At 39.9% G+C, this 23,359-nt stretch overlaps 1 protein-coding gene across 3 annotated transcripts in view; it reads right to left on the minus strand.

Annotated features, from left to right (window-relative positions):
* The window catches only part of TMX3 (thioredoxin related transmembrane protein 3), a 46,281-nt gene extending 23,156 nt beyond the window's left edge, over window positions 1–23,125 (minus strand). Inside the window, exons 1-8 of one of the 3 annotated variants that reach the window (XM_060029196.1) lie at window positions 23,013–23,125; window positions 21,958–22,012; window positions 15,312–15,351; window positions 13,976–14,099; window positions 6,152–6,197; window positions 4,510–4,590; window positions 1,964–2,063; window positions 1,196–1,273 (exon numbers count right to left, since the gene is read on the minus strand). In XM_060029196.1, the coding sequence (XP_059885179.1) occupies window positions 1,196–1,273; window positions 1,964–2,063; window positions 4,510–4,590; window positions 6,152–6,197; window positions 13,976–14,099; window positions 15,312–15,351; window positions 21,958–22,012; window positions 23,013–23,058 (570 nt within the window). In that variant the 5' untranslated portion in view covers window positions 23,059–23,125. Of the gene's footprint in view, window positions 1–1,195; window positions 1,274–1,963; window positions 2,064–4,505; window positions 4,591–6,151; window positions 6,198–13,975; window positions 14,100–15,311; window positions 15,352–21,957; window positions 22,013–23,012 lie in introns of those variants that run through there. The other 2 variants (XM_060029197.1, XM_060029198.1) reach the window with 2 other exon arrangements.
* Window positions 23,126–23,359: the final 234 nt, after the last annotated feature.

Genomic DNA, 23,359 nt, shown 5'->3' on the forward strand with positions numbered 1-23,359 from the left:
TGCTTCATGGCATCTTGCACAATTGGCCACTCCTTTCTTAAACACTTTTTATCTTGGCTTCCCATTCACCTTGTTTTCCTACTTTACTGGCAATCTCTTCTCATTGTCCTTTGCTGTTAGGACCTGGACCCTCTTATCTCCCCCCAGATTTGCATCCCATGTCTAAGAAGTTTATTTCATTTATGCAGCCGTGACTTATCTCCAAACCCTTATCTGATGCTTGTACTTGGATGCCTAATATGTCAACTTAAAGTAAAATAAACCTTCAAAACACCATCTCTCCTCCCATACTCCAACTTGTTCCTTCCCCAGTGTTCCCCAGCTCATAAATAACACCACCATCTAACCAGTTGTTCAGGCCAAAAACCTAAGAGTCATCCTTGATGCACCTCTTTTCCTCTAGAACAAGCTCAAAAAATTCTATCTCCAAATACAATTCTTTCACTTCTTCCTAATTCTCTTAATAACTTTCAAGCCTAAATCCTAGATTTCTTCAAGAGTTCAACTGAGCTTCCTGATCTAGTCTCATCCTGATCCAATTGTGTCTGCACTTAGCACAGAGTAATGTCCTTAAAATGAACTTGATACCAAATCCTCACATGCGTGGCCCTGACCTAGAAGGCCTCCACTGGCCTCTGCCTACCTCCCATCTCCTTTCTCACTGCAGTTCAGCCACACTGGCTATGGCTCTGTTACTCCACTATGCCAGGCAGGTTCTCATCTTGGCCATCTGTAATGTCTGTTCCTTGTGTCTGGTTTACTATGGCCACAGATCTGTGCGTGGCTCCTTCACATCCCGTAAGTCCCAGTTCAGATGTATTTTCTCCTCAGACAGACATTTCTTGATCAATCAAACAAGAGTAGCCATCCCACCTCTAAATGTCCTTACTATCACACTGCTTCTTTATTATTTTTTAGAGCAGTTATGATATCCTGTTTATAGCTTTGTTTACCGAGGACCACTATCTCAGTCTGAGGACCCAAGGGAAGGCTCTTATCTACAATACTAAAACTCAGTCCACTTCCCCCACCCATGAGAACGTAAACTCCATCCTATCAGGGTCCTGATGATTTTGCTTGCCATCAATAATCCAGGACTTAAAACTGTGCATGGCACACAATTAAAGGACAACAAGCAGTTGTTTAATATATATAGTAATTAATACACTACTTAAAATCCAACTTTAAAAATTACCTCAGGGACAACTTCTTCTGAGGCAGAAAAAAAGTATGTATATACAATTAATTCTGAAGCAGCATCGATGTATTTCTCCTGTGAAGATACAAACAGAAAAAAGGTGACTTTTAAATATTAATCAAGATCAAAATTCATTCCTCATTAAACATTCAGAGCAAGTAGTATCACTGCTAAGTAGTATCATCACAATTAGCTACCTTAAGTCTTTTCATGTGAAAAGATTAAATATAAGGAAATGAAATAAACTGTTTCTAAGGCAAAAGACCATTGTAACTAAGTGCTTGTATATGCCTTCAAATAAAGTTCATTAAATATAACAAGCTCAATTCATATTTATTAATTTAATTTGATGATGATTATAGGAAGAGATGTGTGTCTGACATGCAAACACAAACATACATACATGCAATAATCTTAAGACAATGAGCTTTTGCTTTTAAAAAGTTTACACTCAAACTGCATGTTGCAGTTTCAAAGACTCAAAATGCTAAAAAGCAATACAAAATCTAAATAACCAGGTCAACAGAAGAAATATACTAACACAGGCAACACCCACCCACTTTTTACTCAATTCTGTTTCATGAAGGCAAATACTATAGAGGGTATATGATGAAGTGTTTTTATTATAAAAATACTTAGATTCAACTAAAGTATTTCTAATAAGAGTGAAATAAGCCCTGAGTTTTTGGTGAAGCCCTCGTTATACAGAAAATTAAATTACAATATATCTGTGCTTGTGTATTAAAGAATAAAATCATTTGATACCTTCAGAGGTGACTCTCCACCTATATAAACAAAAAATACACGATGCCTCTTCTGCACATGTTCAAACATTTGCTGACTTGGAAGTGGCCGAATTAGAGCCCTGTTTGAAAATAAAACAAAAAAACTTGCATTTGAACTAAGGGTAGTACATAATTTACTCCTATTTATATGTCATCCTATCTAAAGTTACAAAGCTTTAATATTGTACGAATTGCATTTTAAGTATATCACTCAATCTACATAAATCTAATACACTATGGCCCATGACCACTATTATACCCATATAATAAAAATATAGTACCTACAATTTAATCTACCAGTTTAAAAAATAAGCTTTAAATACATCCCTTTAGAGAGTATCATCTTAACCCATGTTTTGATAGGCAAAGATGGAACTATAATCCGTTTAGAATTCTCAGCTAAAAACAAAACAATCCGCGTGAGAATTATTTTTTTTCTCCCTTTCGAAAGATCATTCACACAAACACACTGTGAAATACTATTCCAGGAGTTTATAATATTATGTTTAGAATATTTATGTCTTACTCTGACCATTTAAATGCTAGTTTCAAAACACACTATAAAGGTTAAAATCTAAAATGTTTCCTAAGTATGTTATTCTTCTCAGGAAAAATACAATGGAAAATGGTAGTTATAATAGCATATAAGGATCTCATGAAGAGAAAACAAAACTACAAAAAGTTTTATTATACAGTCATTTTCAAAGCCAAATAGGCTGAGAAATGAATTATACCAAAGATTATAAAACATATCACTTATGAAATACTATTAAAAGCTAAGAGGCAGTCTTTTTTTAGTGTGATCTATATTATTAGATTTTTACTCCATCACATTTGCAAAAAAGAACAAAATGTATTCTGCAAAGGCAAACATTTTCGAAACACACAATTCTTTAAATGCACTGCATCACTATATTCTAGCCTCTATTTTAATACTTTAGTAATTAACTAGTAAGTGATGCAACTCCAGAACTGACTCTTGAAATTCCCTTTGCAGTAGAGTCACTCCCAGTTACATCAGAAGGCCATCTTAAGCTTAAACTAAAACTCATTAAAAATTGCCAAAACATAAAGACTAATTTAAACTACAGGGGAATAAAATAATCCTACTGGCGACCCCTGCGGCGAGCCGTTTCTGACCGGCAGAATAACGAGCCGCCACACGCAAGATTCTTCTCGTATCACACTTTATTGGAGCACAGCTTGGTTGAAGAAAGATGGAAGGAAGACACCGCAATCCTACAGCAGTCTGCTTATATAGGGATTAAGTACATGTGTCGCTCTGTGATTGGCTTTCGCCGATGGTGCGATTTGTGAGCCAGCATCGGATAGGTCGCTACTTTAAAACCTCATTAGTATACTTAGCGCAAGCGCAGTGGCCACAGGAAGGATGACTCAGCTTATTTCAGCTTCCTGCCGCGTAGCAGTTAGCTGACCGCGCCCTACAGACCCCCTCATGTAATATAAAGTTATCTCAAAATTTATTTACTCACAAAACAAATAAAGAAAATGAAATATGCAATCAACAAGAAAATACAGTGAAAATTATACTTCACTAAAGCTTTGCAAACTTTACTATACAAAGACCATTCCTAATTCTGTGCCTTTTCTCAAATAATTTAAGCTAGATAGTATCATGCCACCCAACAAATCCATTCCAATATGTTAATTTATCATAAAATTATTTAAAGCTATCAATATAATACATCCTGTCAAACTCATAAGCAACCATACTTTCAAAGTCAAAGTAGGTTAACCTATTTTGATAAATGTCCTCTTCCAGAAGTTACACATAATCACATTAAATAATTATATGCACCAACTTTCTTTATACACCAGCAAGATGTAGAGTAAAAAAAAAAAAAATCACCACATTCAAACCAGAAGGAAACACAGAAGAATTTCTGATTCCTCAGCAGTAAAACTTCAGAGATCTGTAACTCAAAAAGATCTCTGGGTTCTAATTATATTACCTTCTAAGCGAAATGTGCAATAATACCTCACAGTTGGCATAAAGCAGCATGTGAAAGATGAGGGAAATTATTTTAGCTGCATCTAAAAAGCATTTTCTGGTATTAAAGGCTAGGGATTAAAGCCCAAGTTTATTTAGAATGTAATACTGTGGGGTTTCTCTTAAAACTGAAATTCGATAACAAGAAAAATAAATGAATGTAAACCAGGCAGTACAAAGGCAAAATTATAATAAAAAAATTAAGATTCACAAAGTTGTTAGAAGTAATCAAGTTTTGAAAATGTATTAAAAATCCACTGGGGAAAATATTCTTCTATAGACAAAGTGAATTTAAATGTGAGGCTAACAAGTACATAAGATCATGGACCCTTTTATTCCTCTCGAGGAGCTCTTTGCATATGCTACGCAACCCTAGCTTTCCTTTATAAATAAACAGACAAATTTTATTTAAGCTAAACACCTAAAAATATGTATGTTCGATATGGCTACTCAAATACATTTAACTTGCAAATACTAATATTATATAGTAAAGGCCCTTCATAATACGAACTTACCCAGACACTCTGTGAGCAAACTCAATTATATCATCTTTAGTTCGTGGTCCTCTGTAATTATACGCCAGGTCCCCTTTTAATCTTAAAAAAAGAAAATAGGGTAAAAGTTTAGGTTATTTCAACTGTTTTCACATTTAATGATAATCACTCTCTATTGTAACACAAATTACAGCATATAAAATAGTAAATGCAGTGGAGTTTTAGAAGTAGCATAATCATGTAAAAAACAGCCAATAACTGGCTTCAGGGAACCAACAACCAAAATGCAAAGAAAAAGGCTGTATTTTATTAAAATTACACGAAAATATTTTACTCTGTATTTGATAACTGCATTGTGTCTATGCCTTCTGATAAATGAAAAATATATACATTCACAGTCAAGAACTCATCAAAGCTTAATTCTCACTATCTTCTCTATTAAAAAGTATGTGAAAGGGCAGGGAATTAAAACTATTTTGGTAAAGGTAAAACCAATTTTAAGCAATACAACATCAGAGTAACATGACAGATGTTCCAAGATTAAAGAGTAAAACAATGCATAAAAATACCTCTTCTAGAAAATTAGATAATTTTCCAGAAGCCTGCCAATGAATTGTGTCCAACTAACTGAAATTTAAAAAAAAAAATTGTGAAAGCACAGTACAACATCTATAATTAAACGGAAAGGATAGAAAAGATAATTTACTGAACACAAGAAAGTCAAAGAGGCTTACAAACTTTTTTTTTTTAAAGGTTCTGCCCTGGAAGTATTTTGTGTGTGTGCGTGTGTTTTTTTAATTTTATTTTATATTATTTATTTTTTTGGCCACGCCGTGTGGCCTGTGGGATCTTAGTTCCCTGACCGGGGACTGAACCTGTGCCCTCAGCAGTGAAAGCAAAGAGTCCCAACCACTGGACTGCCAGGGAATTCCCTTAGCAAACATTTTTAAACAGTGGGGGAAGAAAGGGAGGCCAACACAAAATCCAAGAAATAAAAAAATTAAAATTAGTCAAATTTTAAAATCTGAGATTTTAAAATACTAAAATAACTTACTTTATAATAAAAATAAGTTTCAAAATAATTCCTCAACTCTCCACATTATTGAAATAAGGATGAGATCAGGATTAAACTCATGAGAAAATTCAATAACATTATGATTATAAAACACAAGTCCTTTAGAATTATCACAATATTTCTTCTACCATATATGCTCTGTCTTAGACGTGATCAACATCTACAGATGAGAATTAACATCCATCAGTTTGATTCTCTTTTCTTTCATCTCTAATGAAATAAGTCTATTTCAATCATAGAAAAGTAAAATTTGTTAAGAGACAGGATTCACAAGTTAAACAGAATATATCCTTGAGCTCCTCAGGGGTAAAGCTTTCCTAATTTACAACTGTATACCTTGTCCTGCTCAGCACCTGTCACAGTAAACTCAAAACACATTTGGTGAATTAGCCAGAAACCACACATTAACTTAAGTGCAAAGAAAAGCACGGATGAAGTCCCTCTCCCTGGATCACACACTGCACCTAGAAAGAACTGTGGAACCCAAATCTTCAGTCCTCCAAGGAAGCTACTAGAAATTAATGTAATAAAATGTAAGTAGAGTGAACTAATAAAAATACACATATAAACATACAACACTCAACTTACAGCTTAATTGTTGGATAACCTCGAACTCCAAACTCTGAAGCAATGCCTTGACAAGAAAAAGAATAAATAATTCTAAATTTTTTTAAAATGAGAAACTAGGTAATAAATGAGCCTTTTACTTAAAAAAATATATATTTATACAAACCCATAGATATGCTGTTTTCAATTCTTATAAAAGAATATAAACACATACAAAAAAGAAAAAACATGACATTCTCATACAAAATAATTACTTAATAATCCAACTTATGACCTGCACAAAAATACTATAACAAAATAAAGAAAAATGCCAAAAGAGTAAATTTTTATCTCTAAAGTATTTACTTTAAAAGATATTCTTGTTTTAAAAAAATAGTATATATATACACACACACATATATAAATAAAGTCTCACTCCTCATTTGAGTTCATTTCCAGGACAAATATTTCTTCAAAAAAGGCCCGTCTCTTCCTTTAGTGTTTTCTGAGTCTTAAAAGAAATGCTTTGTATTTTAATGTTAAAAACATAAATCATAGTTGCAAAATTAATTTAATATGATCTAAAAGCAATTTTATCTACTTGTTTTAAAAGTTTCTGCTTCTGTAATAACCTAGAGTAATTCCAGTTATTTCAAAGATTATTCTGAAATCACACGTTAATTAAAATGAGACACACACTACAGTGGCATCTTTTTGAGGGAAAGGAGAATAGTAATGAAAACAAGCAAACAACAGAGAATTTGGACTTTAAGAGGTATAATAATCAATATGGGAAATTAATACTATACTACTTTACAGATTCAAGGCAATTAGGACAGGAAAGAAGAAATAAAATATTCTCAGTTAGTAGACAAAATACAATATACTTACACTACTATATGCAAAGTATACTGTATTTACTCACATGATCTCTCCTTTTATTTCCAGAATATATTCTTATGATAGCTGGGTATAAGAAAACTACCTCTATATGTGAGTTCTGATTTACTCATCACTTTAGTAATCATTAATTTTGGTTTCTCATCACTCCCCATCAATACACAAGAATAAAGGCAAAGTGAATTAGTGGCAAATAATATCGAAAATCTCTCCTCCTTTCCTTGTCAACTCTAGAGCTTCTCCCTTAAATGCATGGAGAGAGGTGACCAGAAGGTTCCAGACAGTGATCAACAATGGTTTTTATTAGAGGCAACACAAACAACAGAGGTAACAAAAATAGAAACTTGGTATATATATATATATGAAGATACAGGTTCTGCCTCTGAATAGTCATGTGAACTTAGACCAATTACATAATTTATTTGTGCCTATCTCTAATTTAGGACTTACTCTGTCAAGTCTATGTATATACACACATATACACACACACACACACATACATACACACACACATATTTTATTGAAGTATAGTTGATTTACAATATTATATTAGTTTCAGGTGTACAGCATAGTGACAATATTTTTATAGATTATACTTCATCTGCAGTTATTATGGCTGTATTTCCCTGTGCTGTACAATATATCCTTGGTGCTTATTTATTTTATATATACTAGTTGGTAGCTCTTAATCCCACATTCTTATCTTGCCCCTCCTTGCTTCCCTCTCCCTACGGGTATCCACTAGTTTGTTTTCTATTATCTGTGAGTCCGTTTCAGTACTGTTATACACATTCGTTTTATTTTTCAGATTCCACAAATAAGTGATAACATAAAGTATTTATTTTTCTCAGTCTGACTTATTTCACTAAGCATAATACTTTTTAGGTCCATCCACATTGTTACAGATGGCAGAGTTTCATTCTTTTTATGGCTGAGTAATATTCCGTTGTATATATATACCACATATTCTTAAGCCAATCGTCTGTTGGCCCTTGGGTTGTTTCCATGTCTTGGGTATTATAAATAGTGCTCCTGTGAACACTGGAGTGCATGTATTTTTTCAAATTAGAGTTTTCATTTTTTCCAGATATATACCCAGGAGTGGGATTGCTGGATCATATGGTAGCTCTACTTTTAGTTTTTTAAGGAACCTCCATACTGTTTTCCATAGTGGCTGCATCAATTTAATTCCCACCAACTGTATACAACTGTTTTCTCCACATCCTCACCAACATTTGTTATTTGTAGACTTTTTGATGATGGCCATTCTGAGAAGTAAGAGGTGATATCCCATTGTAGTTTTGATTTGCATTTCTCTAATAATTAGCTACGTTAAGCATCTTTTCATGTGCCTGTTAGCCATCTGTATGTCTCCTTTGGAGAAATGTCTATTTAGGTCTTCTGCCCAATTTTTAACCACTTTTTTTTTTATATTGAGTTGTATAAGCTGTTTATATATTTTGGTATTAAACCCTTATTGGTTACATCATTTGCAAGTATTTTCAGGTCAGGCATATTCTAATTGAATAATGCTGTTATTGAGATTGCCCTCTTCCAAGAAAAAACACAGATTATGTGTGTAATGTATGTTCTTTTTTTTTTTTTTTTGCGGTACGCGGGCCTCTCACTGTTGTGGCCTCTTCCGTTGCGGAGCACAGGCTCCGGACGTGCAGGCTCAGTGGCCATGGCTCATGGGCCCAGCCGCTCCACAGCATGCAGGATTCTTCCCGGACCGGGGCACGAACCCGTGTCCCCTGCATCGGCAGGAGGACGCTCAACCACTGTGCCACCAGGGAAGCCCAGTAATGTATGTTCTTAATGCTCCCCATCCCAAATTAAGAAGGCAGGTAAATATAAGCCATTATTACTTTCAACTAAACCTCATTAAAAACTGCCAAAATATAAAGACTAATAAAATTGACTGGAGGGGGCGGTGCAGCCCAGTAGCAATTGCTTACATAATTTAGTGTAAAATTTATTTGTATACAAATCAAATTTAAAAAATGAAATATGCAATCAATGAGAAAATACAGTGGTGGTATTTTATAGCTGACATTATGGTTCTCATGATAAGCTTCAGAGAGAAAATCCCAGCTCCACACGTAAGCCCATCACTTAATTTCCTTGACCTCAGTTTTCTTACCTATAAGATGGAGATGATACCACCCACCCTTTAGCCCTTTGGTTCTTTGAACATTACTTTCATCTCTGACAGAACTTCAACTGACAATGACTGCTAAAACTTCAAAGGTAGGTTTTCCTAAATGTAAATGATTGTATAATTAAAGAGGCACACAGCAAGGCATGAGTTACAGGTACATAACGACCCAGGTTAGGGTTCCAACGTCTCCATTTATTGTCCATGCAGCTCAGCGTAAGCTCCTTCACTTTGGATTCTGTTTCCGCTTCTGGGGATACCATTCATCTTGTAGGGCTATGTGTGGTATTTAAAATAAGGAAGAGTGGAAAAGAATCTAACAGAGAGTTCAGCACATACAGATGCTCAAATGCTGAGTCCAGTTTCTTCTATTCTTGGTCCTGACCTCACTGTTAAGTAATTACCTGTTGACACACTAATGTGCAAAAAATATTAATAAGAATTAGCATGTGTAGATATCTTATAATTGGCATTAATATGCCTTCAACTACCCCTCAAAACAATTTAGTGAGGTGGGGTGACAGATGCTAATGTTATCTTTCAGATAAGCTAATACTTCGGAAGACTTGTTAACTTGTTAGAAAGCAAGCATTGATTAGGCAGCAGGACCGATGCTGAAACTCAAGTCTGAGTTTAAATCTTTTGTTCTTTATTTTTTCCTGTCAAAGAACAATGGTTTATATAGAAACCTGAGATCAATTCCATTACAAACTGAAGAATCCATCTGCAACGTGAATAACTTCCCCGGAAATTTTGTAATTTTAAATGTTCAGAAAATAAGGTTAAGCGTAAAGCTCCCTATTTCATTTGTTTTCTCCTTGAAATGATAACAACTTGATGGTTAAGATAGGCCTGATTTTGAATCATGGTGATCTTGGATTCTGGGCCTAATTCTGTTGCTGACTTTGATGTCCGAAATTAGTAAAGTCAGTTCACTGCTAATTACCTTCTGTTACTTCATCTACACAATGAAAGGAGGGAAAAAGTGAGGAGTTGAACTCAACCTGAAATCCTTTTCAGCTCAAAAATACTATTTTTCTTAGTGTTTACTGAGTGTTACTATGTGTCTAAAATGGGAAAGGAATAAAATAATGCAGAGGTTCTCAACTGGGGATGATTTTGCCCTCAATGTCTGGAGACATTTCTGGTTGCCACAACTTAGGGGGTGGGGAGAGAAGGGAGCTACTGGCATCTAGTTGGTAGAGGCCAAGAATGCTGCTAAACATCCTACAACGCATAGGAAAACTCTTCTCCCCTCCAGAACAAAGAATTATCTGGCCCAAAATGTCAACAGTAACAAGTTTGAGCAACCCTGAAATATAGTCACTGACTAAAAGGGCTTATAATATAGAAAGGTAAGACTGATCTACAAATATATCTGAGATCTAAGAATCAGAATCAGAATGTTATTGGCCAGATGCCCTTGAAAGTTTATACATGAAAGGGGGGTAAAATATGATCTTTACTATAAAATGATGTCACACTTAGGTTGAGGAATAAATGGAATTTCAGTGGTTTCATAATAGAAATCAGTACATGACTACAGGTAACATCATAACATTTTAAGTGGTGAATGAGAAACAATTTTTGTGCTCATTTTTGAAGGAATATGTAGAAAAAAGAGAGGCTAAAATAATATGTGAATTTACACTGGACATTATACAACTTTTTAATGTTATTTGATATATTATTAATTAAAACCATGCATCAAGAAATTTTTGATACACACAGGGCAGGGTAAATCATGAAAGTTCAAATCCCTCCTGTTCAAAACTTCTATACACAGAGATTTGTTGGACTGAGTGTGATGGCATTTATTTCAATCACTGCAATTACATGATTGAAAAATAAGCTACCACCAAACAGTCTAAGAGATTTTCTACACTTAATCACGGAATAATCCTATCCCACCCTAAACTGAGATCCTATAAATAACTATCCATCAAAATAATACTTTACTCTGTGATTCTCTAACTTGAGTGTGCAGCAGAATCACCTGAAGTCCATGTTAAAAATACAGATTCTTATGACTCAATCTGATTTTCATTTGGTAGGGTTGGTGTGGGCCTTTGAAATCTGAATTTATACTGAGCACCCCAGGTAATCCTAATGCAGGCAGCCTGCAGAATAAACCCTGGGAAACACCGATGCTATACCGTCTGAAAAGCAACCTACGGGGATGGAAGAAACATGTACAAAACAACCAATCCTTTAGTACTCTATAGTTAGATGCAGAATACTGCCAACAGCTAGCCTGAAAAAAGAAATTCAATTTCTTCACCTATTTGATTCCAAGTTCTACTGAAATGCCTGTATTTGAGCTGCCTTGAAATATTTAAGAAAACTTTAAGAATTATATGCCAAAAATCTATTTGTAATCTCTAGACAGTAGTTTTTGAATACTTAACTACATTTTTTAGGAAGATGATATTTCTTTTCTCCATAGCACATAAAACATCTTCTTGAGTCTGTAACAGAATGAAAAATTCATCCATCGTCCTCCTGCCGATGCAGGGGACACGGGTTCGTGCCCCAGTCCCAGAAGATCCCACATGCCGTGGAGCGGCTGGGCCCGTGAGCCATGGCTGCTGAGCCTGCGCGTCCGGAGCCTGTGCTCCGCAACGGGAGAGGCCACAACAGTGAGAGGCCCGCATACCGCAAAAAAAAAAAAAAAAAAATTCATCCATCACTGACATCAAACACTAAACACCAGACAATTTATTTATGTTTATTAGTTATCCTTTGACTGACTGAAATAAATGAATGACTGTATAGACGAATGTATGTGTATGTATGTCTAATCAACATATATGCCTAGACACAAAAATTTACTTTCACAACAGTTAAAAGGAATAATTTCTTAAACACTGTAAAAGCTTTATTTCAAGAAATACCAACTCAAGAATATTATCTTATCTTTCTCTTTCTAAGATAACTTCCTGCCATAGATCTCATCCCCTCTCAAAGTCGCAGCAGTTCACTTGTGTGACTCAGTAATTCCAGTTCTAACATCTCACCTGCACTCTAGTTCCCCATATTCCCAAACATCAATAAAGCAAAATACCACAAATTCAAAACAGCTGCTAACGTGAAAACACACACAAAATTAAATATATTATTCTTTTCCATTTAACCAGTGGTAATGTAGTTCAATGTGAATTGTGCTAGGAATCTTACCTATTTTCAATTGTTTTTCTTTATACCAGAGCCAATCTAGCACATCCGTGATTTAACCCTTGCAAATGTCTGTAAGAATTACTGTTTCCTCTTTATTGCCCTGCCAACCACCCAAGTCTGCCCTCCCAGCACCCTATACCAAGATGCATACAAAAGTCCACTTAGATGATCTGTTTGTCTCTAAATGTTCTTCTTTTCATCTGTTCTTCTTTCAAAAACATTTTTATCAAATCATATGCCTTCTCAAAAATGTGTATTACCTCTCAATTGACAAGTGATAAAATCCGAAACACTTTATCCCACCTGAGAGGCTCTTAAAATCTGGTATTATCCCTTAGCACCTTGTAAGTACTAGCCATTGTGCTAGGGGTTTTGAATAAGAAATATTAATACAGACCTCACAACCTTGAGAATTATCACTCTCTCATTTAGACAGAGAAACTAAAATTAAGAGAGGTTAAGCACTTCCCCAAAGCCACAAAAGTAAGAGATGATAGACTTGGGCTTAAAACATACGTCTGTCTTGTTCCAAACTTATATCCAGAGTACAATGCTGATTTCCTAAAATGAAATATGCATTTTGCATTTCATACTTCCACTTTCTTCATTAATTAAAGGAAAAGGGAACCTACATTTATTGCATACTACAAGGGACTGTACATGTGCTACCTCACTCTAATCTCAAAACAACCAATAAAAAATTCATTATAATTAAATATTTACCCATGTAGAAATCAAAGTTTAGAGACGTTAAGAAACTTTCCCCATGCTACAGGGCAAAAGTAGTAGGCAGAGCCGTATTTGATCTACTTTCTGAAGCCATGCTCTTCCCAAATCTGTGTGATACCTCATACTTCTCTAAACTTAATTTTGCGTTTTCCCAAATCCTTCAAGGCAGGTGTTGGTAAACTTTATCTGTACAGGGTCTGATAATAAATATTTTAGGCTTCGTGGGGCCTACAGTCTCTGCTGTAACTACTTGAATCTGCCTCTGGGACATGAAAACAGCCATGAATAAGGGTAAACAAAGGAGAGTGACTTGTTCCAGTCGAGCTGTATGTACAAAGCAGGCGGAGGCCAGACTGTCCAGCGATGTGGTTTGCCAGTTTCTGCTCGAAGACATTCTAGTCTCTGGTACAGACTCACTAAACTCTTTTTCACCTCTATGATTTTGGTTTGATATTCTCTCTAATGTGAACACTTTCCCAATCCTCACTTGTATTTATCCTAACTCATCTTGTCCTTCGAGTTGCCATTACTCCTCTACGATGCCATTCAGGCTACTCAGACAGCAAACTCTCACTCTTAAGCCATGCAGCAATGTCAAGAGTTCAACACTGAAATTTCTGTGGCTGTCTCAGGCAACTGATTATCTCAAGTGGGCTCAAAATAGGAAAATGGCTCATACATCTATATTGGGTATAAGATCAACACAGACTGCATATTACATATTCAATGGTTAATTCATCTAACTCATAAAATATAGTCTGAAATCTCTAAGATAATTTTAATTTTACATGAGCTAAAAAATATATATATATATTTCTTCCTCTTACCTTGAATACTGCTTCATGTAATTAAAATGCTTTCATTACCAGAACAGTAGAATGATAAACTGAGTAGATGCTTACTGGAATAGGAAGTAGCGTCCATCTTTCCAACTTTAACTGGAGAACCAATGCTTTTCATCTCTAGACCAACTTCATTCCAAATTGGTTCCAGTTTTTTACAATGGCCACACCATGGTGCATAAAACTTGTTTGAAAAAAAAAGAGAGAGAGAAAACCACTAAGATACTGTGCTACTTTGGGTATCAATCTTAATTTTAAAAGAATCTTTTCGACTAAATGATTGGATAATAATCTATTTTAGACAAAAAGTCTAAATATAATTTTTAAAGTGGTTTCAAAATAAAAGAACACACATATACACAAACTAGACAGGTCATCTCCTAGGATATACCTCAACACTGATCCTACTTTAAGTTTAAATGACTACTGATATCTATTTAAAGTAGATGATTTACAGTAAAGCATCTTTGCTCCCAGGTATGTCCATGTTATATATAAAATTAAACCACCAAATACACTTCATATATCACATGCACACCCCTTAAGTGTTAATGATAAAATTTATTTCTATTACAAAAATTCCAACACAGTAGGTGCCTCTGCTGTTCTAAGCGTAACCACTGGTAAGACGTGGGGAATCATCAGGATGACTGGTTTGGTACAGTGACAAGTCAGTCTGATGAAACTAAAACCCTAGTTCTTTCTGCTTCAGAATCACCAGATGGCTGGGGTGGTAGTTAGGTTCCTCCAGTGAAATAGTGTAACAAACTGCTTGTTGTACTTTTATGAAACAAGATTTCTCTCTCTTTTAATATTACACTATGGAAATGTTCAAACATATACAAAAGGAAAACAGACAGAATTAAACAAGGGACCTTCACGCCTCATTGCCTGGCTTCAATAACTGTCAGCTCTGCCATTCTCATTCCATCTCTTTTGCTGCCACTCTACTTTTTCACTGAGGCATGTCAAAATGAATCCCAAACATCATAAGGTTTAAATACATTCAAAGCGTCCAAGTGAGGAAAGGAAGATGAAAATCTGATTTTGTTCACTACTAAGATGAAAATATGATTTTGACTGCCAAGTGATATTAATATACTCAATCTCTTGGTTAATATGAAAAAATAAAGAGTGAATTCTGTAATAAAATCATACCATAATCTCCCTCAGACATAATCCACAAGTGGACCTCATTGAATTTCATCATTCCCCTGCCAGGAATCCTAAGGCTTTGAGGTTCACTTAAATATAAAAACCCAAATGGTACTACCTGAGCAAACGAAGTGGGTAATATACATTAATACTGTCTATTACATATTGGGGTGAAGAGAATGCAAAATAACACTTAAAATGGTAGGGGCGGTTACTTAGTACAAAAAGTTTACATACTCACATCTACAAGCCAAATGTCATCTTTTCGATTTTCTTTAAATCTAAAAAACAAAAACAAGAAAACAAATCTTTGATTGTAGGTTTCCACTTTACAACTGAATAGTACAGGTAAAGATAATAAATTGATAAATATAGGAGCATAGAACAAATTCTTTCAAAAAATTTTTATTTTTACTGAGAGACCTCTAGATCTTATCCATTAAACATCTTAATAAAAGTAGAGAAATGATAATAAGGAGTAAAGAGTCAAAAAAAAAATTAAAGTGGGACTTTGTAGAAACACAGACAGACAAATGCTTTAGCTTGTAGCCCTACACTCCACTTATACCTGTGCATTACAGAGCAGGCCTGAGGGGTTAGCCTTAGAAAGGTCTGCTTGCAGGACTGGTTCCTGGGGGGCATCTGGGAAGGGTGGTTCACTGGTCTCCCGCTGTACAATGTGGTTTTGTGATGAACAGCTACTTTCCTTCAGGAAGTCTGGAATTTTGGTAATGGCTAGGCAGAGGGGTGCTTGCATGGCCAATCCCCAATAAAAATTCCTGGGCAGAGTCTCTAACGAGGTTCCTTGGTAGGTAGCATTTCCCACTTGTGGTTGCAACTCCTGATGAAGAAATTAAGCACGTGCTGTATGACTCTACTGAGAGGACTCTTGGGAACTTGTTCCTGGTTTTCCCTGGAATTCGCCCCACGCACCCTTTCCCTTTGCTGATTTTCCTTTGTGTTCTCTCACTGTAACAAATCACGGCTCTGACTTCCACGACAGGCTCAGTCCTCTGAGTGTTCCTGGTCAATCAGTGAAGCTGGGGGTGCTTTGGGGAGCCCTGACACAATACTCTACAAAGAATTTTCCTAAAACACAGTTCTGATCATGTTACTCTTATTTGACATTTTCTAGGTCCCTTCCCACCACCTACAAAAAAAGTACAAATTGCTACACTACTCTGGCTCCAACTTCTCTTCCCACTCAAATATAAGCACCCAATCAAATATATATGATTATATATTTGAGTATATAATCATACTCAAACATGAGTATGATTTCCAATCAGACTATGGTACTTACCACAGCTAAATTCACAATGTTTGACTTCCTACATTCTTTCATATTCAAATCCTATCCAGCCAAAAGCACTGCTAACTCTGTAATGCCTTCCTAAATTCCTCAGAGCTAGAAACGATCTCTCCATATCATCTTTACCCTCTTTATGATTTTCATCAATTTCCACATGTTGTAGTTACTTACATATTATCCAACCATAGATACACTAAGCGAGGAGTGTATTTGTTTCATCTCCTAGTGCCTTGCTCAGTGATCTATATTCAATTTGTACTAGATGAGTGACAGAAGTTCTCTGTGGGGATATTTTAATAAGATTCTTAACCTTATAGATAAGACAAAGAGAACATATCCCCATATCATAGCTGTTAGGTCCAAAGGTGTTCACATCTACACAACTGCAACACAGTCTGTTGTGTACCATGGACAAGGACAGCACCCTTAATCAATCCCTCAAATATTTTGGTTTGGCTCCCCTTGTGGTTTATAGTAAAAAATTCTATTTTATATTCATCTCGTGGGGCTACCCAGGAAAGTGTCACGGCCACCTTAAGCAAGTTGTTGAACCAGAGCCCTCTAATCGATGGTCATTATTCTTGAGGTCTTTGTAGACAAAACCCCATGCTCTGCACGCAGCGGCCAATGTTGGAGTCTGCCGTCCCCCGCTCCTTGATGTTTAACAGCCATCCTCCTCTCCCACCAATTTGAGTCGTTGGGAAGGAGTCGAAGGGTACAGAAGTCCCTTACAGGGCCCCACATGGAGTGGAAAGTGTCGTAATTGTAGAAGGGCATACGATTAAAGGAAGGGGCAGACAGCGTGTTCGCACATGCAGGGTTAATGAGCAGTACCGGACTGGGGAACTGCTGCCTTTAGCCCCCAGGCCGCTTGCCTGAGCTGTGTAATCCAGGCCGTGGTAATCTTGTCCCCTCCCATCCGCTGATTAAACCTGTTCTTTAACTGTTCATTAAAATGCTCAACACCCCTATGGATTAGGGGTGATACGGAGAGTCCACTGTACGCCCCATGACTGAGCTCACTGATGTGTAGCTTGGACTGCAAATCCAGGGCTGTTACCAGATACAGTGCTCTCAGGGAACCTGAATAGGAAACAAATGTCATCCTATAGGGCCTGAGAGTGTGGCCCGAGTCAGTGGAATGCGTGGGGATGGCTAGACGAAGTGTCAGCTGCAGTCAGGATCCGGGGGATACTACGGGTGGGATGAGGTGCCTAACGTGTTCTATCTGCTGAGAACGCCCTGGCCCAACGTGAAGTAATGTGTTCCTGGGTAGTTATGTTTAGCCTTGACCAGGGTCTGACAAGCGGGACGGCTTTTTCATGCTGGTTCAGTCTTCCCACAGCAGTGGCAGTCTGTGCATGCCAGCTCAACCTACAACGGTGTCTGAATTTCCAAGGGCCATCCTCTTGTGGGTCCAGGAGGAGGCAATTAGCTGCACATCTGCTTGCTCTGGGGTGGACAGCAATTCAGTTCCTGTGTTCAGCTGACAAGCACGGGATGCTCATTGGTCATTTCCCTTTGTCAGCACAGGGCCCTTCCTGGTGAGCAACCACGGAGGGAACAAAACACTTAGTAGGGGCAGAACCAATCGTCATCCCAATGTCCCATCCTCACAGGGGGTCTGCTTTATATGCCACACAACCAATGGCCGAGCCATTTGCCAGAGCCCAGCGAGTGGGTGAACACACAGCAGGGCCTATGTGCGAGGGCTGGAGCAAGGAGCAGGGGGGGGAACAGCAGGACAGATCTGTCTTCCACACTGCATGAAGCTGCCCATTGTGCAAAGGTCCTTTACCACGCTTGGGAAGGACAGGTCTCTTTCAGGTTGGAAGTGGGCTGCACCCAGTTCCGTCCCAGGAGGAGCCATCAGTGAACCAGGCCCACAGGTGGCATGGGAGGTCTCTATGTCTGGGTCCCCCCTGGGCCAGAGGAGGCAGTGGCTCCTTGGGTATTACTCCTGGGAGGTGGAGGGACACTCGGGAGACCTTTTCACTGAATTGTGAGACTCCAGCTGAGCTCCTGGAGGTGCCGTTCCTAGTTCATGAGATTCCAAAGCTATCGTTCTTCAGCAACATGATTAGAATATCTGCTCGTGTGTCTACTACCACACTCGTCCACCAAGGGCCAACAGGCCAGTAACTGCCTCTCAAAAGCTATGTATCTTTCAGCCAACTTGGGGGGCTTACCAGGTCTGTGCTGGTTTGTGATGTCGTCCTTCTGCCACAGGCTCCCATCAGTGAACTGAGAGGTTGCTGAGATGTGTAACTCAAATGGCAGATGCGGACCAGTGAGACCCAGGAGAAGGGAAGCCTGGTGGCCAGCCTAAGGGCCTCTAGAGTATCCTGTTGGTTGGTGCCCAGCTAAAAGGCAGTGGCCTTTCTAGTACCTGATAGATGGGTGCCAGATCCCTGCACGAGTTATGTGACAACATCAGTAGCCCAATAAGCCCATCAATCCCTGAGCCTTTTTTATTTTGGGGGTCAGAAAGGGCCAAGAGTTTGGTAATGATCTCCTAGAATGAGATGTTGTACTGCTTCCCAGATCACCCCCCAGGAATCTCAGTTGTTACACTTTGTTGGTATTAACAGCCCAGCCATGTTGCCACCTGTGAGTCATCATGGTGTCGGGTCCTTGTTGGACAGTGACCATGTCTGGGCAATCTAGGAGCTGGTATCAATATAGTGGAAGGTCTGTGCTCCCTCTAGAAGTTTTTCCAGGTCATGGCCTACCTACTGAGAGCAGACAGGCAGGGAATTTAGATAAGCATAGGATATTAAAGGTGTGTTGAATCCATCCAAATGAAGGAAATTGATCCTTATCAGCCCAGTGAAGACACATGCTGGCACGTGACATCATTAATGCCACAGACCAAGCTCCCTCTAGTAGCATCTTCCTGATGTCAGGTACCACCATGGTACTGAGCCACCTGTCATCAATGTTGAGTCTCCAGGTACCCAAGGCCTTGTGCACAGGCCAGAAGGGGGTCGGGGGGTGGGGATGGGGGGCTCCTGAATAGAAAAAGGCTCACAGAGCACTCTGGCTTCCTTCAGCTCAGTTATTTCTTTTACTCACCATGCAGCCAACACCGTTCTGGGGAGACAATGGCACTGAGAGCTGAAGGTCGGGTAGGTTCAGTCTTCCAATGCTGCAGGAAGATGGCCTAAAGTGCAGCAATCCCCACTGGGGCTTGGGGACCAAGGCCAGCAGGAGTGCACACAGCTAACACATCTGTGCCAGGTAGCAGGCTGACGAGTAGGGGCCCAAAAGCACTCAGCCAGGACCGGGCCTGGGCAAGCGTGCTGGCACTGGTCATCACAGACCCAAAACCTGAGGGCATTATGCGTACCCTCCTCCTCCTGGTAGCAGGGGTTGTAGGCATCATACTCACCTGTATACTGATATCCAAAAGGCCCAAGACGTGCAGTTCTCCTCCACCTCCCCAATGAACTCTGACCTTGGCAGCCCCTGCCCCCGGGGAGAGAGAGGCCTCAACCGAACACCCTGTCAAGGTCTGGGTAAAGGTTTTGGGACTCTCTGACTTGTCTCCAGACTTACTAGGCAGGATGGTGGGTGTAATTCTAATAGCCACAGGGCTGTCATCATGCTGACCTTTGAAAAAGCCCATCAGACCCCTCACAGGTTGGTACCTGGCCATGAGGTCCTTGGTAAGGAGCCTATCAGTCTCCTCCTTTGAGACCCCATCACTGAGCAGCCTCACTCAGAGCTTCTGGAAAGGCTCTTGCATGGGTCATCCCAGAGAGGGCACCCAGTTCCCACTTACTGTTACTCTGTGCTGGTCAACCTTTGTGCTCTTCATGGTGGCTTTTTCCATGTCCAGAAATTTGTCAGTTAAGGCTTGGATTGTGTCACAGCCTGACTGACCTGACTTCATGAGGAGGCTCAACTGGGTCCAGTAACAAACAGGAACAGAAAGGACAAACCTAGAACTCTGAGTCTGGTTAACAGTCTCATTACTCACTGTTCCTAATCCCTCCCCACAGGCCCAGGAGACCACCAGGAGGCCTGCAGGGCCACTTGAGCCTCTGTGAAGGTGGGCCACATGTGTTCTTCAGTTATTGGAAATTCGCTACAGATGGGCCAAAACCATTAGTCCACGTAGCACCCGGCCGAGGAAGGTTAGGGTCTTGGGCATCCGCACCTGCCTATCCCTGCTTCTTCCTCCTCCTTAAGCAAAGTCACGCTGCTGGGGCGTTCTTAAGGATCAGGTCTAGAGCGACACACCCTTCCAGGCACCATGAAGTTTAACAAAATCACCTCTGTGTTAACAACGGTTTCCCTGAGAATCAAAGTGCCCATAAGCAATCCACTAGGGCGCCCCAATACCCATTAGCAAGGCTGCTGAGTGCCCCGTGGGATCTCTGGGCTTTCTGCTCTTCCAGAGCAGGACTGTGCTCAACTGACCACCCTGCTGCTGTACCAATTCTGTCGTGTACAGGTGGTTAATTAGGACAACAAGCCAAACTGAAAGTCACAATCAAGACTTTATTCACTTACTACGGCAGTGCAAGCCAAGAGGCAGAGAACACAGGTGCCAGCTCCTCAGTGTTCCATTTTTCTGAGTGGAACTGGAAGAGGCGAGGCGGCAGGCGAATGCAGCACAGTCGGAGACATTCACCTCACTGCTGAGCAGCCCTGAACCAAAGGCTCCTGCCTCTCTCAGGACCCATGGGCAGAGGGAGGGAGAAGGGAAAGGACAGGAGTGGACGGGTACTGAGTCCAAGTGGAGAAAAGTGCCTCAGCCACACCCCTCAATAAGGAGTTTCCCAGAGGAGGTTTTCCTGAGAAATGCCTTAGGTGAGGCCCCCAACAAGGAGGCCTTCACAAGAGGCAACTGGGCTAAGATTGAAGACACGCACATGAGCACGGCTGCCCTGGGGGCCTGAGTCTATGACTACAACTCCCTCCAGAGACTGCAGTGCATTGGCTGTGCCCCAAGTCTGGTGTGGGGAGGGCAGCTTCCCGCTGGAGGCCTGCCAGGAAAAGCCTTGTAATCGCCTATGGTCAGGTCTGAAAGATCAATCACGCACAGGATTTTGGTCTGAAGCAGCACTCCTCACCTACCATAAGCAAGGCCTTGTGATTAATGCTGTGTTACTGTGTGGTTACCAAATTCCAGCCCCCACTCAGTAGGGACTAAGGCCAAAAGACTTAACAAATGTACAGGTAAAATGGTAAGATAAAAGAGTCTGCCAATTTTTTATTCTTATAACTGTTCATAAAACTCTTGAGCACAATCCCATTTCATACATATATAGCACTTAGGGCAACTCCTGGAACAAAACTGGTGCTACATCAGCATTGGTCATTACTGTCTCTGTTATTAAAAGATTACATTCACACTTCACAGTACATTCGAAACTAATATAATATTGTAAATCAACTATACTTAAAAAAAAAATCTACCTCCATACAGAATTAGCGGATTATGTAGTGTAGATTAAGTGCTCAATAAAACAAGTGTTATTTAAAAAAATATTAGATTCATACAAATATTCAGATAACATAACAGTTGGAAGAAGTGAAGATACTATTTTAAAAAATATATACTCACGATTCATCTAAATCTTCTACATATCCTTTAGAGAAAGCCATATCAAGTAAAAAAACTGAAAAAAAAAAGACAAAATGTATACAGTATAATAAATGCTGATTTATCTTTTGGCTTATATGCTTATTCACCTATAAAATGTTTGTTTTTGGTTTTTTACAGCCTACCAAAAAACTCATCATTCATCCATCCCAGGGCACAAATGATGCAAAAGCATAAGTACTGTAGTTCACCTGTTTAATAAACATTTACGACCGTATGGTGACAGCAAGTTCTATGTAGGCTAGTAAATCTGAGACACCGAATTTCTCTTTAAATATGTTTATTTGCATCCTATTTTTCCTTTTTACCATTCCATCTTTTTGGAGTAGAGATGAAAATTGTTCTTCTATATTTCTTTTTCTCTAGTAACAATTATCTTCTCAGTATAAAGTTCAAACGCCATTCAAAATACCGTTCCCCCCGCCCCCAAATTGATAGAAACAAAATTGAGCTACGCTCCTAATACTAATTATAGAACAGTGCCTGGCACGTAGAGGGAACTAAACGGCTGCTGTGTAAGTGGACACACTGAGGTGAGAACCAGGGTACCCGATGCTGGCCGGAGAATGAGAAAGGCCAACACGCCCGCAGGTCACTTCTCACATCGCACAGCCCCCAGAGGCCCGACCAGGACCCGTCCTTGAACCTCCCTCTCTTGGCCCCCGCGTGGGTAAAGATTCTTCAGATGTGACAAGACTCAGAACCTAAAGGCAAAGCAGGTTTGGCCACCAGCTGGTAAGGCAGCATCCTTGACACCCATCGACGGAATCAGCGCTCCTGAAACTTCCTGCCGCACCGAGAACGGAAGCAAACGGAAGGCGCGGATGCCCAGCGAAGCTGCGCCGGGGAAGGACCCTAAGGCGTCCGCTCAGTCTCGGGACCCAGGACCCGGAGGGCATCTCGGTGGCCCCGCAGGCCTCTCCCCACACCGGGCCAAGACCCTACCAGGCCCCCGCAGCCGATCCCATCGGGGGAGGGTCCCCGCGCCCGCCCGCATCGCCCCGTGCGGCCTTTACCTGTGGCACAGAGCCGCAGGGCGGCCCCGCGTCTCCGAGCTGCCATGCTCGCCGCAGGGGAGCTGCAAGAGCCAACTCTGCGGAGCGGAGAGAAAGAGACACCGGCGGCCGCCGCCTGCGCTCCCGGAAAGGGAAGCCGGCCGGCCTGGGCGCGGAAGGGAAGCCTGGCGGGGGCGGGGCAGGCCGGCCTCCGCTACCCTCCCAGGACCCCTCCGACCTCCGCCTCTGAGCATGCGCGGAACTACGGCGCCTGCGCGGAACTGGGACGCCTGCGCGGTCGCATCCTCAAAGCCTCTGCTTCGGGGACCGCCTCGGGGATCGTGGGAACCTAGTGTAGGGGCGCTTTC

The sequence above is a fragment of the Delphinus delphis genome, chromosome 13 (assembly GCF_949987515.2).
Source record: "Delphinus delphis chromosome 13, mDelDel1.2, whole genome shotgun sequence".
NCBI lineage: Eukaryota > Metazoa > Chordata > Mammalia > Artiodactyla > Delphinidae > Delphinus > Delphinus delphis.